Source organism: Sander vitreus, chromosome 19, assembly GCF_031162955.1.
Source record: "Sander vitreus isolate 19-12246 chromosome 19, sanVit1, whole genome shotgun sequence".
NCBI lineage: Eukaryota > Metazoa > Chordata > Actinopteri > Perciformes > Percidae > Sander > Sander vitreus.
Window position 1 is genome coordinate 16,570,135 of NC_135873.1, and position 13,409 is coordinate 16,583,543.

The 13,409-nt window shown below is 42.7% G+C and overlaps 1 protein-coding gene across 1 annotated transcript; it reads left to right on the forward strand.

The window, feature by feature from the left end:
* The first annotated feature begins 6,502 nt into the window (after positions 1-6,502).
* Positions 6,503-12,947, forward strand: serpine1 (serpin peptidase inhibitor, clade E (nexin, plasminogen activator inhibitor type 1), member 1). The gene is made up of 9 exons (XM_078276315.1): positions 6,503-6,610; positions 8,406-8,644; positions 9,061-9,285; positions 9,906-10,100; positions 10,228-10,426; positions 10,593-10,693; positions 11,137-11,223; positions 11,447-11,530; positions 12,426-12,947. The coding sequence occupies exons 2-9, from the start codon at positions 8,407-8,409 to the stop codon at positions 12,461-12,463; spliced, it is 1,167 nt and encodes a 388-aa protein (XP_078132441.1). The 5' UTR covers positions 6,503-6,610; position 8,406; the 3' UTR covers positions 12,464-12,947.
* The last annotated feature ends 462 nt before the right edge of the window (positions 12,948-13,409 follow it).

Below are 13,409 nucleotides of genomic sequence, written 5' to 3' on the forward strand. Positions count from 1 at the left end.
GCGCAATGACATGTAACAACATACTTTGCATTATTATTTTGATATATTTTGAATTGTCATCTGTTTTTTTTCTTCGCATAGGCTAATTAAAGGTATTTCCACCGTAAATTGGTCCATAAAAGTATGTCAGAATGCAGGAAATGAAGTCTTTGACGCTCAAAATTTTCCTGGGGGAGGATACCCAAACCCCCCACTATGATATGGCACAGTACAGTATACCCAATACAATACATTAGACTACACCACTGTCTACACCATACTCTTCATTAATATTAATTCTAGTTATTATAATATTCACTCAATGAGCAACCCTACCTGCCCATTCTGGAGTTGGCTCTTCACTGATAGAAGCAAACTGGACTAGTGGCTGCTGCTGAGGAGCTAAAAGAAAAAGTTTGATTCACAAACACTAACGGTGGTTTGTAGGCAACGTTATATAATGTTTTGCACGAGTGCTAGCATCCTGCACTGCTCCTAGCTAAAGCTTAGCTTAGCTTACCCATGTCATCATTTGGCGTTCACTCTCGCTGGTTTTAAAGAAAAAGTTGCTCAGTCTTCAGTGGCCGCGTCACTTTCTAGAGCTTCTTGCCTTTTTAGCGCCGCCTTTGCGCTTTCTGTTATCCATTTTTATCGCTTCTTTTTGCTCGCACGTCGCGGTCGCATCCTAACAAGTTCCGCTGCCTGAAGTGTACGAGGTGATGGCAGTGTTGCCAACTTAGCGACTTTGTCGCTAGATTTAGCGACTTTTCAGACCCCCTTAGCGACTTTTTTTCAAAAAAGCGACTAGCGACAAATCTGGCAACTTTCTGTAGAAAAGTCGTCAGTATTGTCCAGCGAGCACGCGAGGTATTTCTCTCCTTTAGCCGCCAAAACAGTCTTCTGTTCTGTGACTGAGGAGCAGCGAAGCAGCCTCTCCCCTCTCTCCTCATGTGCAGCAGCACTGCGCACAGTGCGCGGGCAGGTAGAAGGGGGACAGGGTGTGCGGGTGCTGGTGTAGGTAGGAGAGACAGCAGGACGCGACAGGAGAAAGACGCCGCTGAGCTGGCCTGGACCTGGGCAAGCCAGTGATGCCAGATGATTCCCACTAATGAAACAGACTTGATCAGAAAGCTTTGTAAAAAGGGAAGGTTTGTTCTGAGAATTATGACATTTATTTTAAATGTGATTTAGTGAAGCAGAGCCAGTATTGTGCATAGCTGCTGTCAGTGTGGAAGGCATAGGTAAGCTCTAGGGCAGGGATCTTCAACAAGGGGGCCAGGACCAAGAGAGGGTCCTCAGAGTCACTGCAGGGGGGCCTCCAAATTATTGTTAATTTTTGAAAGTTTTTTTCAAAAATGAAAATGTCTTAACATGAATACAACATATTATTAGCAAGTATAAATCCCCACTGATGAGAGGCTTACTGGCCTATAGGTAAAGTAGTCACTATGGCATCCAAAGATACAGTTCATCCTAAGGATTCACTGTGCCACATGTATGTATAACATTAAAACATGATTTATAAAATCAACAATTATTATTTTAATAGCTTAGTATTCTATGCAAAAAATGTATTTATAAAGGCTTTAGGCTGCCCTACACGTTATTGTAGGCCCAGTTTAATATGCAACTTAATTGTATACAATACATGTAGTAGGGGGCCCCTGCTCTGTCTTTTTCAGTTAAGGGGTCCTTGGCTTAAAAAAATGTTGAAGACCCCTGATCTAGGGACATGTCTGCATGTTTTGAAAAAAAGTGACAAAAACATTAAAAAAAAGAGACAAAAACTTGGAAAGAAGTGTAAAAAACCTCGGAAAAACACAAGAAAAACGTCAAGAGGCGACAAACTTCAAAAATCCGACAAAAACATCGAAAAAAGCGTATTGAAAATAAACACTGAAACAGACAGAAGACAACGGGAGTGTCTCCTCAGACCGGTCTGAACTGGTGAGTTTTGATCTGGATCAGCTCCTAGATCTTGCATTGCAGCAATCTCTTCCTGCTGACTTTATTATTTTATTTTTTTGTTTTACAAATGACACTGAAACTACAGGCTACTAATGAATATCCATCCAAATGAGCAAGAAACACATGACTGACAAACAGCAGAGTTTTTGTCTGACCTTCTGTTTCCATGTTCCAATAGTTGGCAAGAAGAGACCGCAGCGATGCAATATATTATTGCTGATACAAATCAAAAGTTTACCAGTTAAGACAGTGATGTCTGATGACACACTCGTCACAAGTCCTTTTTCTGTTTCAGTGCATATTTTCAGCGTGTTTTTCTTAGACTGAGAACTCAAACGCAAACACTGAAATCTAAAATAGGACTCTGTTCAGTGCCAGACAGCTGTGACCTCCGGGTCAACAGATCAGCTAGTGAAACAGGGAATTCCCTCGCCTTTTACTTGATTCACTGCAATGTCCTTCCTCTTTCTCCTGTGCAACATGCGTGGGTACATGCATTTACTGTATTACACCTAAAGAAATACACAAAACTGTTTCAATATTTCAACATAATGAGGATCACCGTAAGCAGCCGTGTGCTACTACTACTACTAACAGTAATTATTATCAAACAACAGCAATGATAATGGTCTATAATAGGAAGCTTGCTGGGAAGACAAGTAGGAAAATATTAGATACACACATTGAATGCATTCTCACTAACATGTTTGTGTGATATCGTACGAAAAAACGTACACCGTAAGAAATATAGCCGTAGAAAAACGGATAATGTCATGGCAGAAAATTACCAGTACCTTTTCTGAGACATTTCTGTTAATCCAATCTAATATATAAATACGGAAAACACCTAAGAATTTTTCTGATATAGCTGACTGATTATTGGTCCCCCCCCTTTCTGCCTAACCACTTTAAAAATCCTGACACGAACACCTGTTTCCTGGTTAAAAGGAAACGGCCTTCCTTGTGTTTTCCCCTTAATAAAGTCATTAGTTACAATGTATGAACGTATGAAAAGAAGTCAACAACTACTTGTTTACCCCTTTGTTGAGTTAATTGAGTGTGTGTGTGTGTGTGTGTGTGTGTCAAGTGTGTGATGCTGTGTGTTGTCTTGGCAACAGTCGATTCCCATGTTTCCTGAAGCCCTGAACTGGGTGGGTGGTACACTCCTAATTTCCATTCACAGCCGTATATGGAATGAACCAAATCCTCAGCGCTTGTGGAGTGTTATGTCATGTTACAGTAAAGACATGTTGATGTCTATTTGTATATTTTTGGCAACACTGTGTAAACAGACAGCAGGATGACATGTGCAGTAACAACAAGTGGGGAAAACAAAGGTCTCCATAAATGACTCATGAGGCCATAGACCCATCCCATCACGGCCTCTCATTTGTGTGCTTGTGTTTGTTTCTCGCCTGTCTTAAGTTATTTAGTGGGAACTACATCTCTTTAATCTTGATAATAAATGAGCTGCACTGTGTGTGATTTAACGAGGCAATTAAAGTGCACTACACTCAAACCCAGCCACCAAAACACAGAACTAAACTATTTACACTGCCTTCCATGCAAGACAGTGTTAGTGGGCCTATAAATGTCCCTCACAGACACTCTTGTCTTGGCTTAAAGAAAGATAAAAGGCAGAAGACAATGACATCAGGGCAGTCTAGTTCCTAAACCTTCCATCTCCGTTTATTGCCTGGGTTTGTCCTATTCTTTGGCGTTATAGTAAGACAGCAGGTGCGTTGCTCTGCTAAACTATACACACACTGTAAACCTTTGATGCAAATTTAAAGCTAGAATCTCAGTGTCGTACTGCTTTAATGTTATACAGGATCATACTGTAAATGGCAATGCATTCTGGGAGAAAATAACATTACAGCACTATCTGCGAATGTCACAGATTACAGGTATTTACTGTCAGTGAAGTCCCAAATCACCTATATCCAACAATGCTCCATCCAACTCAGAATCTCCAGACATCATATTCATATTGGCGTATTTCACAGCTTAAGCGTTACGTTCGTTGCCAACGTTTATGTAAGAAGAATTGTGTTCTTTATGAAGCAAAGCAGAAATGAAGGGTGTGGACGTTCAGGGTGGTCCCGTCACCATCTAACGCAATGTTTTTTTTACCATAACCACGACAAATAAAACCCAAAAAAACTGTTTTCATGGATAGATGCTGTACCACTAGAGGGAAATGAGAAAACATGTCTGTTTGTAATGTGGGTGACCCAGCCCCACCCTTATGGCTTAGTGTTAGTGTCATGGCTAAACACGGGATACAGCTTCTGGTTTCACTGTCAAAAATTTGACATCAAGCACACCATAACTGAAACATCAGCTCCAAGAAGCTCTTAGTGGCTTTGCTTTTCAACTCCCAAGATAAAAAGTGGCTTCAATTAGGATTTCTGTGGGTCTCCCAGAGGCCTCATTCCACATTTGGAAAATGTGTGTAATTCCCAGTCTCTGTACTGTCTACCAGATGCCTGGTGAGTAGTGGGATGAGGAATGCTGGAAGCCACGACCAAATTTGGTGTTTTGATTTGTCAACCCACCCCCAAAGTGAGAGTCAAGAGAGGGACTGAATGAAAGATAAGGTAATCACACAAAAGACATGAGGATTCACCCATTATGGATTGTGATATCAACCGCAACAAAAATGCTGGTCAAGAAGTGAGTGTTTGGGACTGATTGTGGAACTGAGTAAAACACAGAGTAAGTTTACATGCACATTATAGGCCTATTCCGGTTTTTGCCCTTATTCTGGCTAATGAAAGAGAATGTTCCACTAATGTTCCCGTTTACATGCAGCCGTGCAAAATATGATTTTTTTCAGTTTTCCAGCGGCTGGACCGTTTTCTTGTTGGACTATGTGAACACAGCGTCCCTCTTTCTTTCCTTTCATATGAAGCAACATTTATCCACAATCCACTTTATCCACAAGATTGAATGATTGAGATTTCTCTTGGCACAGCTACCAGAAGACTTCCAACTTTCAGACAGGTTGCTCACGTCACATCTATGTCGTCAAGCTCCGTTTGAGGCTGCTCAGTAACGCTCAGCCATCACCGGGAAAGTGCTTCTAACTGACTTCACTGGGCTCGGTGGAAGTCTATGGCGTCGCTGTGTCCATTTCTTTTACTGTCTATGATTGAGACGCATATTCCGAATGCTCTATACATGTCCAAAGAATGCTTCTAAAACCCGAATAATACCAGAATATCCCACATGTCTTAATCTAAAAATGCTATATTCAGAAAAAAGGCCTCATTCGGAATATCCAACCGGAATGTGCTGTTTACATGAGCTGTATCAAATTCAGAATATTGTCATATTCTGAATAATAGTGGACTATTGGTGTGCATGCATGGTAGTCAATGATCCTGCAGAGATTATGGATGTCTACAGCAAATGGTATGGCAGGTGCCAGGACTACAGCTGTTCAAGCAACCCCCCCCCCACATGTTCTGCACCCATAGATGAAATAAAATGAAAAATGAGTGTCCTGATGAATTCCATCATTGAAGGATGCCTGGGTGGTACCAAAACGGGACACTTGTTTTTTTTCTCCAAAAGAGTCCAGTTAGGACATGGGATGCAGACGTTTATAGATCACAAGCTGGTTATCGTTTAAACATTTTTAATACTAGTGCAGATATCAGAGTTTTAGTACACATGCCAAACATATTTTACATTACACACATTACTTTGTGTTGTCTTCAGGGGTGAAATTTGACCCGTTTTTCAAAATGTCTACATCAGAAATATAGACATTCGTATTGAACACGAATGTCCCAAATGCTTTCCAAGTCTGTATCGTCTTCATTATTGTTGTGCAACATGAGATAAAAAAAACCCCCAAAAAAACAAGATAGTGTTCTTGCATCAAATGTGTTTCTCAAAACATGACTATGGCGAACAAAAACTGAATCTGAAACTTGGTAATCAAACGGAACCATGAAGGAAACAGATGGAGGGTCACTGTCACTTCTCATAAACTGGCGTGTTGTGTCTGACAAAATCTCACACATTCTGAAATAATAATCACACAACCTTGGTTTGTTTCAATATTATAAAATACTTATATTCATGGCAAAACCAAACCTAAGACAACAGTGCACCCATTTCCTCTACAGGCTGATAGACAATTTCTTCAGGGGAAACATAAATGCACATGCCAGAGTGGTGTGTGTGTGTGTGTGTGTGTGTGTGTGTGTGTGTGTGTGTGTGTGTGTGTGTGTGTGTGTGTGTGTGTGTGTGTTTGAATGAGACAGGGAAAACAGTTAAGTGACTTTCCATATGCTTTGTCATGATTTGGGAAGACAGAGAAGAGAGTGAGAGGGAGGGAGGGAGAGTGGGAGAGAGTGGATGTGTGTGTTCATGAAAAGGAAGCCTGTCCAGACAGTGTCAGATGACATCATCCTCTCTAATAACTTCTGTGTGTGTGTGTGTGTGTGTGTGTGTGTGTGTGTGTGTGTGTGTGTGTGTGCGCGTGCGTAGGTGGGGGGCGTGGCTTCAGACCATGCAGCACTATACACACTATAAATAAAGGAACTCATTCAGGCTTTCAGACACAAGCAGCAGCAGCAGCAGCAGCAGCAGACTGAAGCTGAAACAACAGAGACTTGCTCTACTACATCGGACACATTTCAACCAAAAGGTAAGTGACTTCAGCTGGACGTAACATTTTCGTTTTTTGGAATCAGATTCATACATCTAATATGAACTTACTGGCAGATTTTTTTTAAATATTAGTGGTGCAATACAAAACCACAGGGAATAGAATCAATGTCAGTCTTCCATTAAGAGCAATTTTTTTTATTTTTTTATTTGATCCAATGTGTTGCTGTTGTACTGTTACAGTAATATGGTGTAACAAAAACAAAAGGAATAACAGGGTTGTCTGAACATTTGCAAATTTGCAAAAGTACAAACCTGTCTAGATATTTGGAGATTGAAACAGCATTGAAAGAGTTATTAACAGCCATAGTCAGGGTTTTAAAATTATTGTGGTCATCTTGCATGGTATAGCCTAAAAAAACCATATTTCTAAAAAGGGTGCTGAGGATTTATTATTATTTTTACTGAGGTGGTGTAGGTGTAGTCATTTAATACTAGGGCTGTCAAAGTGAATGAACGAGTTAACGCAAATTCCTTTTCCACTCATTATTTTTGATGTGGGATTAACACGCGCACATTTTGGGCCCCGGGCCGCTCTGTAGTTTGGGAAATCATTATTTGCGTGTATGCTGTCAATGTGAGCTGAGTTCTCAGCGGAGTACGTCCAGTCTCAGATACCACTCCAGCATTAAACACTTGAAAAAAAACAGATAAAAAATGTGCCATTAATCGCAAATTAACTGGACAATCATGCGATTAAACATTTTGATTGACAGCCCGATTTCATACCCATGAATGACTTTTTGGGGACATTTTAGACCTTTAATTGACAGGACAGGGGAGAGAGAGAGGGGGAATGACATGCAGCAAATGGCTGTGGGTCAGAATTGAACCCTCGACCGCTGCGATAAGGACTGAGCCTTTGTACATGGGGCACATGCTCAACCAGGTGAGCTACCAGGGTGCCCCCCATACTAGTATGGAATTCTTTTTGTGCCTTTAAGTAGGTGGAAAGTGACGTTATGTGTGTTATGTGCCGTAACACTTTTGAGGATACTATGGTTACTTTAACCATGGCCAGTGGCTTCTCTGGCCAACGCACAACATGGGAAATCAAGCGGTGTGTAGTTCTCTGTGGTGCTCAGTGAGGGCATGTGTGTTCATAGCTCGATGTGACTGCTAATGCAAACAGAGGCTGAGGTCCCAGCACTGACCTGTGATCAGCAGCAAGTCTACGATGCTGCTGCTACAGTGTTAGGAGCTGCTCTACCCTCAGTACACACCATTGATGTCTGCAGTGGAACACCAATGTTACTGACGCACACATTTTCCAGTTGACACACTGACGTGAATGTATACACATCCAGCATGAGGCACACACACACACACACTCCTATATTACCAACAGTGGACTACCATTCTACACTGACCAAGTGTGGAATTTTTGAACTTTCCTAATCAGGTTTGGAATCAGTTCCCGTATGATTGCATCTTTGAGGCAACGTGCATTATTTACTAGTTTTATGGAAGCCAAAGAATATCCTTGGCTTCTTTTCTTACGCCTACATTTTTATTGAACACATCTGCAAGCTGTTTAGATTCTCTCTGCAGTGTTGAGCAATTCAACAAACGTACTGTTCCTTAGAAACAGAAACAAACTGTTTCCTAACAGTTTCTTCATCTCTAAAGAACACATGGGGTAACATTTTTCCCCCCCGGTGACATCCATGTAACATATTTTCTTGGGGTTTTTACTTTTAGCTGTCGAAATTCAAGTGTTTGAATTCAAACCAAACCCAATTAAACTTACACCTATTCTCTTCTTTCTTTCCCAGGATGCTTTGCGTGTCTATTTTCCTGTTGCTGACTCTGAGCAGAGTGGGGCTGGGCTCTCTGCAGGATAAACAGACTGACTTTGGCCTGAAGGTCTTCTCGCAGCTGGCCAAGGAGTCTGTGGACGAGAACATGGCCTTGTCCCCATACGGCGTGGCCTCCGTCCTGGCCATGGCTCAGCTCGGTGCAGCCGGAAACACCCGCAAGGCCTTAACTGCTGCCATGGGCTTTTCTCTGCAGGGTGAGTGATACATACAGGCTAGAGTCAAATAATTAGGATTAGGAAATGCGATTACTGGGAAACGATCCAAACTGTTCTGTCAATCAACTAAGTGTTTAATCAGCTAATCATTACAGTTGGACTTGTAGGCCTATATAATGTTGGGTAGTTGGGTATGTGTTTTGTGTGCAAGCATCTTAATCTGTAAAGTAACTAGTAACTAAAGCTGTCAGATGAATGTAGTGGAGTAAAAAGTACAATATTTCTCTCTGAAAAGTAGAAGTAGAAAGTGGCATGAAAAGACTCAAGTAAAGTACAAGTACCTCAACATTTGTACTTCCACCACTGGTAACCCTGGTTTTGAAAGGTGCTTCATAAATAACTTACTTACTTACTTACTAACCATGAACGACATCCTCCTCTCGCCTCTCCTGCAGAGCGAGGGATGTCCCGGCAGCAGCGTCTCCTGCAGCGGGACGTGTCCAGTGAGGAGGGGGTGGAGACGGCCAGCGCGGTCATGGTGGAGAGGAAGATGACCCTGGAGAAGGGATTCCACAGGGCCTTGGCCAAGGCCTTCCAGACACACCCTAATCAGGTGGACTTCAGCAAGCCAGAGGAGGCAGTCCGCATCATCAACTCCTGGGTCTCCGACCACACTGCAGGTAACTCCCACCAACTGGCTGACAGCATGTCGTCTGCACCATTCTCCAAAGGACTCCTCTGCAATTTTGTTTGAAGTGGCCTTTCTGCTTACATCATATAGCCTACACTATTGGAAGTGAAATCCTACTGTTCCAGTAGTGTATATGAGGGTGTTCCAGTAGTGTACATGAGAGTGTTCCAGTTAGGGATGCACCGAATCCAGGATTCGGCTTCAGATTCGGCCGAATATTGGGCTTTTTGACGGGGTTCGGTTTCTGCCAAACCTTAGAATATTTTTCCCATCGAACCGAACCCTGCGCTTACAATACGCGCGCTACGCTGGTCGACGTAATGACGCCGCCGTTGATTACGGGAAGGTGTTTACGTAGGTGGAGCGTTCAACGCACTAGGCTGTGAGAAAGTGAAAATGGAACTGGTGAGCAGAACAAGTGTTGTTTGGCAGTACTTTCAGTCAAAAGAAGGCCATTCAAGTCCAGCTACATGTTCAATTTGCAATGCCGATTTGTCTCGTGGTGGCGAGGACCCTAAACAATACACAACATCACCGCTGTTACAACATCTGGTATGAAATGGTGCTGTATGAATAAATCTTGATTGATTGATTGATTTTCTTCTGCAGGTGCCATCCCTGAGTTCCTGGCATCTGGATCTCTGTCTGATGAGACCCGTCTGGTCCTCCTTAATGCCCTCGACTTTAAGGGCCTCTGGAAGGTTCCCTTTGACCCCAAACTGACCCAGGAGAGGATGTTCCACTGTGCCAACGGCAGCAATGTACCCGTGCACATGATGAGACTCACCAACCGCTTCAACTATGGTAGGTTCAACCAATGACTCAGTGCACTTTATCTCAATTTTGCAACAGGTTCCAAAGATGGCAGACTTTGTCCTACTTGAAAAAAATACAAACAAAATACATCTGTGTCCTTCTCCTTAATCAACAGGCGAGTTTGTGACTGCCGACGGGGTGGACTATGATGTCATTGAGGTTCCATACGAGGGAGACTCACTGAGCATGCTCCTGGTATCACCCTTCGAGCCCGAAGTTCCACTGAGCGCGCTCAGTGCCGAACTGAGCAGCCAGCAGATTAAGCAATGGAGAATGGAGCTGAGGAATGTTAAGCGACAGCTGGCCATGCCCAGGTGAGGGAGACTGGCTCAGACTGTTTGTGGGTAGCTAACATGAAATTATTTAGAAAATACTTTCTCATAAACTTAGTGGAGTTTCACAGTCGTTTGTTACATATCGATTCTCAAAGGCTTTAAGCAACCAGGGTGAAAACTGAGGATTTGTGTGTGTTTATCGCAGGTTTACTCTGAACTCTGAGGTGGATTTGAAGACTGCTCTGCTTAACATGGGTCTGGGAGACATGTTCAACCTGGCTACTGCTGACTTCTCACGCATCAACAGTAAGTTAACCTCCTATACAGTAGGAAGTCTCTATAAAGAGGAAGGATACAGCGATGTCAGCGATAGATTTACTAAACAACAGCCTTGGACCTGGACAACATTTAAATGATGATGGAAAAAAGAGACAAAAACTTGGTAAAAGACGGTAGAAAGAAGGAAGGAAGGCAAGAATAGTGAATAATGAAAATTCAGCATACAAAGAGTCGTAACCAACTTTGTTTGCAGTTCGAGGTGCCCGGGCATCCGTTTTACAGATGTCTCTCTTTTACAATGTTGGCCTCTTTTACAATGGAGGTCTATGGGAGAAATCCTTTCTGGGCCATGGGGGGATTATTTGTTGCAATAGACAAAATTGGGAACGAGGCTGAGCACTTCCTGGGGGCCTGGTATAGTGCCTTCAGATGAACTATGTGTCTAATCAGTGTGTGTTTCTGCCCTCCAGCTGATGAGAGGCTGTGTGTGTCGAAGGTTCTGCAGACAGTGAAGATCGAGGTGAATGAGCAAGGAACCAAGGGAGCAGCAGCAACAGGTAGGCCCAACACTAAATCTCACCCATCCCCCTCCTTTAAGACTTAAGATGATAATGTTATGCATATCTTGTACAAATTCCTAAATACATTTTGTGTTTAATACAATAATAACACACAAAAGTGTTGAGAAGTATCTGGGGCTCCAGGCAAAAACAATGAAGGGATCCCACAGCTACACACATTACAGACTCTGACCTGTTTTTCATTCCTTCCCTCCATTAGCTGCGGTGATGTTTTCTCGCATGGCGGTGGAGGAGATTACTCTGGACCGACCCTTCCTCTTCCTCATCCAGCACAAACAAACAGGTAACACTCTAATTACGTTTTAATATGAAATCCCATTTTTAGCAGTCCGGGGGCATGTTCAATCCCAAAACTGTGTGCACGGTTTTGCTACGGTTTCCGTGTTGAACAACGTGTTTCCTCAGCACGGTGTTAAACGGCTTTGTTTTCTCTCGTTTGGTGGGCGTGTCTCTCGTTGCCAGACCTTCCTCCACAGCGCTGCGGAGGAAAGTCTGGCTAGTCCACGCAGCATTACGGGATGGGAGAAAAACGTGTTCTGGTTTATTGGCATTTCTTTAAACCAATCCCAATCGTCTTGGGCGGTGCTAATCGCGGGACGGAAGCCACGGTGCCTCTGCAAAATAGCCTCTGGAAGGAACTTGTTTTGGTGGAACATGTGTACGTTCAAAAGTTGTTTTAGTCGTGCGACAGAAAACTCAGATTCATCCGGCTGATAAGAAGGACATATGGCGGAATCTCCAGCGGCAACAGAGCAATCCCGGAAGGTGGAAGGTCGTGGATATGGACTACTCGTTTATTGGCTGTGTCACAGGTGTTCTCTATCAAATCGAGACTATTTCTCCAAAGCGTTACTGTACATATTCCATATGTATTGGGGACTGACCCACGTGGCCCATGCTCGTGGCATAAAAGGCCCAGGTGTGCACTGGGTCACTGATATACAGTGATTGGAACGGTCCCCGGACGGCCTTGCCCTGGAGAGATAGTCTCTTCACTCAGAGAACCAAGGTTACCGAACGATAGCCAGTAATAAAAAGGCAGATCACTTGCGCACACAACGGGGTGTTCGACGCACCAACGTTTCAGTTTTTAAAAAAACCAATGTATTGCTACGTTTTTGTCGGGGCTCAACACGTCCCAGGTGTGCTGTGTCTAATGTTTCAATTCCTGTGTTCAGGTGCTGTTCTGTTCATGGGCCAGTTCAACCAGCCTTAACAACAATAAGACCTGCCTTCATTCCAGTGTGTCTGACTACTGCTGCTCATACTCCACATGATGACCACACGCATGGAGACCACACCGGACCTACTGTCCAGGCTTCATTTGACTTCTTTTGACTCGACAGACTTATTCACTAAGCGCTTTATATTTCTAATGTAGGCTTCTTAATATACAAGAAGACTGGGGGCCAAGGGAAACACAGACTTAACATGACAGACATTGGGAACACGATTGACTGAGAGTTTATATGTTTGCTGTTAATTTATTACCCTGAATGTTTCTGGTTGACAAGACAGAAAGAAATATGAAGGAAAGTTACTGTCTGACACAACAGGCACCGATGCACTGCATAAGTACCCATAAGATGTATTTTTAATCTATTTTTACATGTCTTTCTAATGTCTGTTTCTTGTTGTTGCTAAGTTACGTTTGTATTTTGCTGTATTTATATTTATTAAAATACTTTTGTTTTTACAAACATGTGGTCTGTGATTTCTGAAGTGTTGAGATCTGTGGTAGGTCAACACTGACCTCTTGTGTTGAAGTCATGACGCTGCAGTTTTAAAACAACACGGCCATGCTTTACTTTACTTGCAGTTTTTCCTCAATCGCTTTGACACATTCGTCGAATGAGTATTGAGCTTCGTCAAACTGTATGACTATTTATATGATCATTGGGTCAGTTGTTTACATGACTCTAGTCATTTGTCATTGCTTTGGCACAAAATGCATTGAGTAAGCCTTGCGGGTCAAAATAGTTTGCATTCATTTGCTATTGAATCATATTACTCTGAAATGCAACTACACACAATTACACGTTCATTGTGTAAATTCCTTCATGCAAACATATAACATATACATTAGATACATAATAGGTAGGTAACTATCCCCCCTTTCAGAGTACGCTGTCATTAGACAAGATGTCTTTGCATTTTGACTG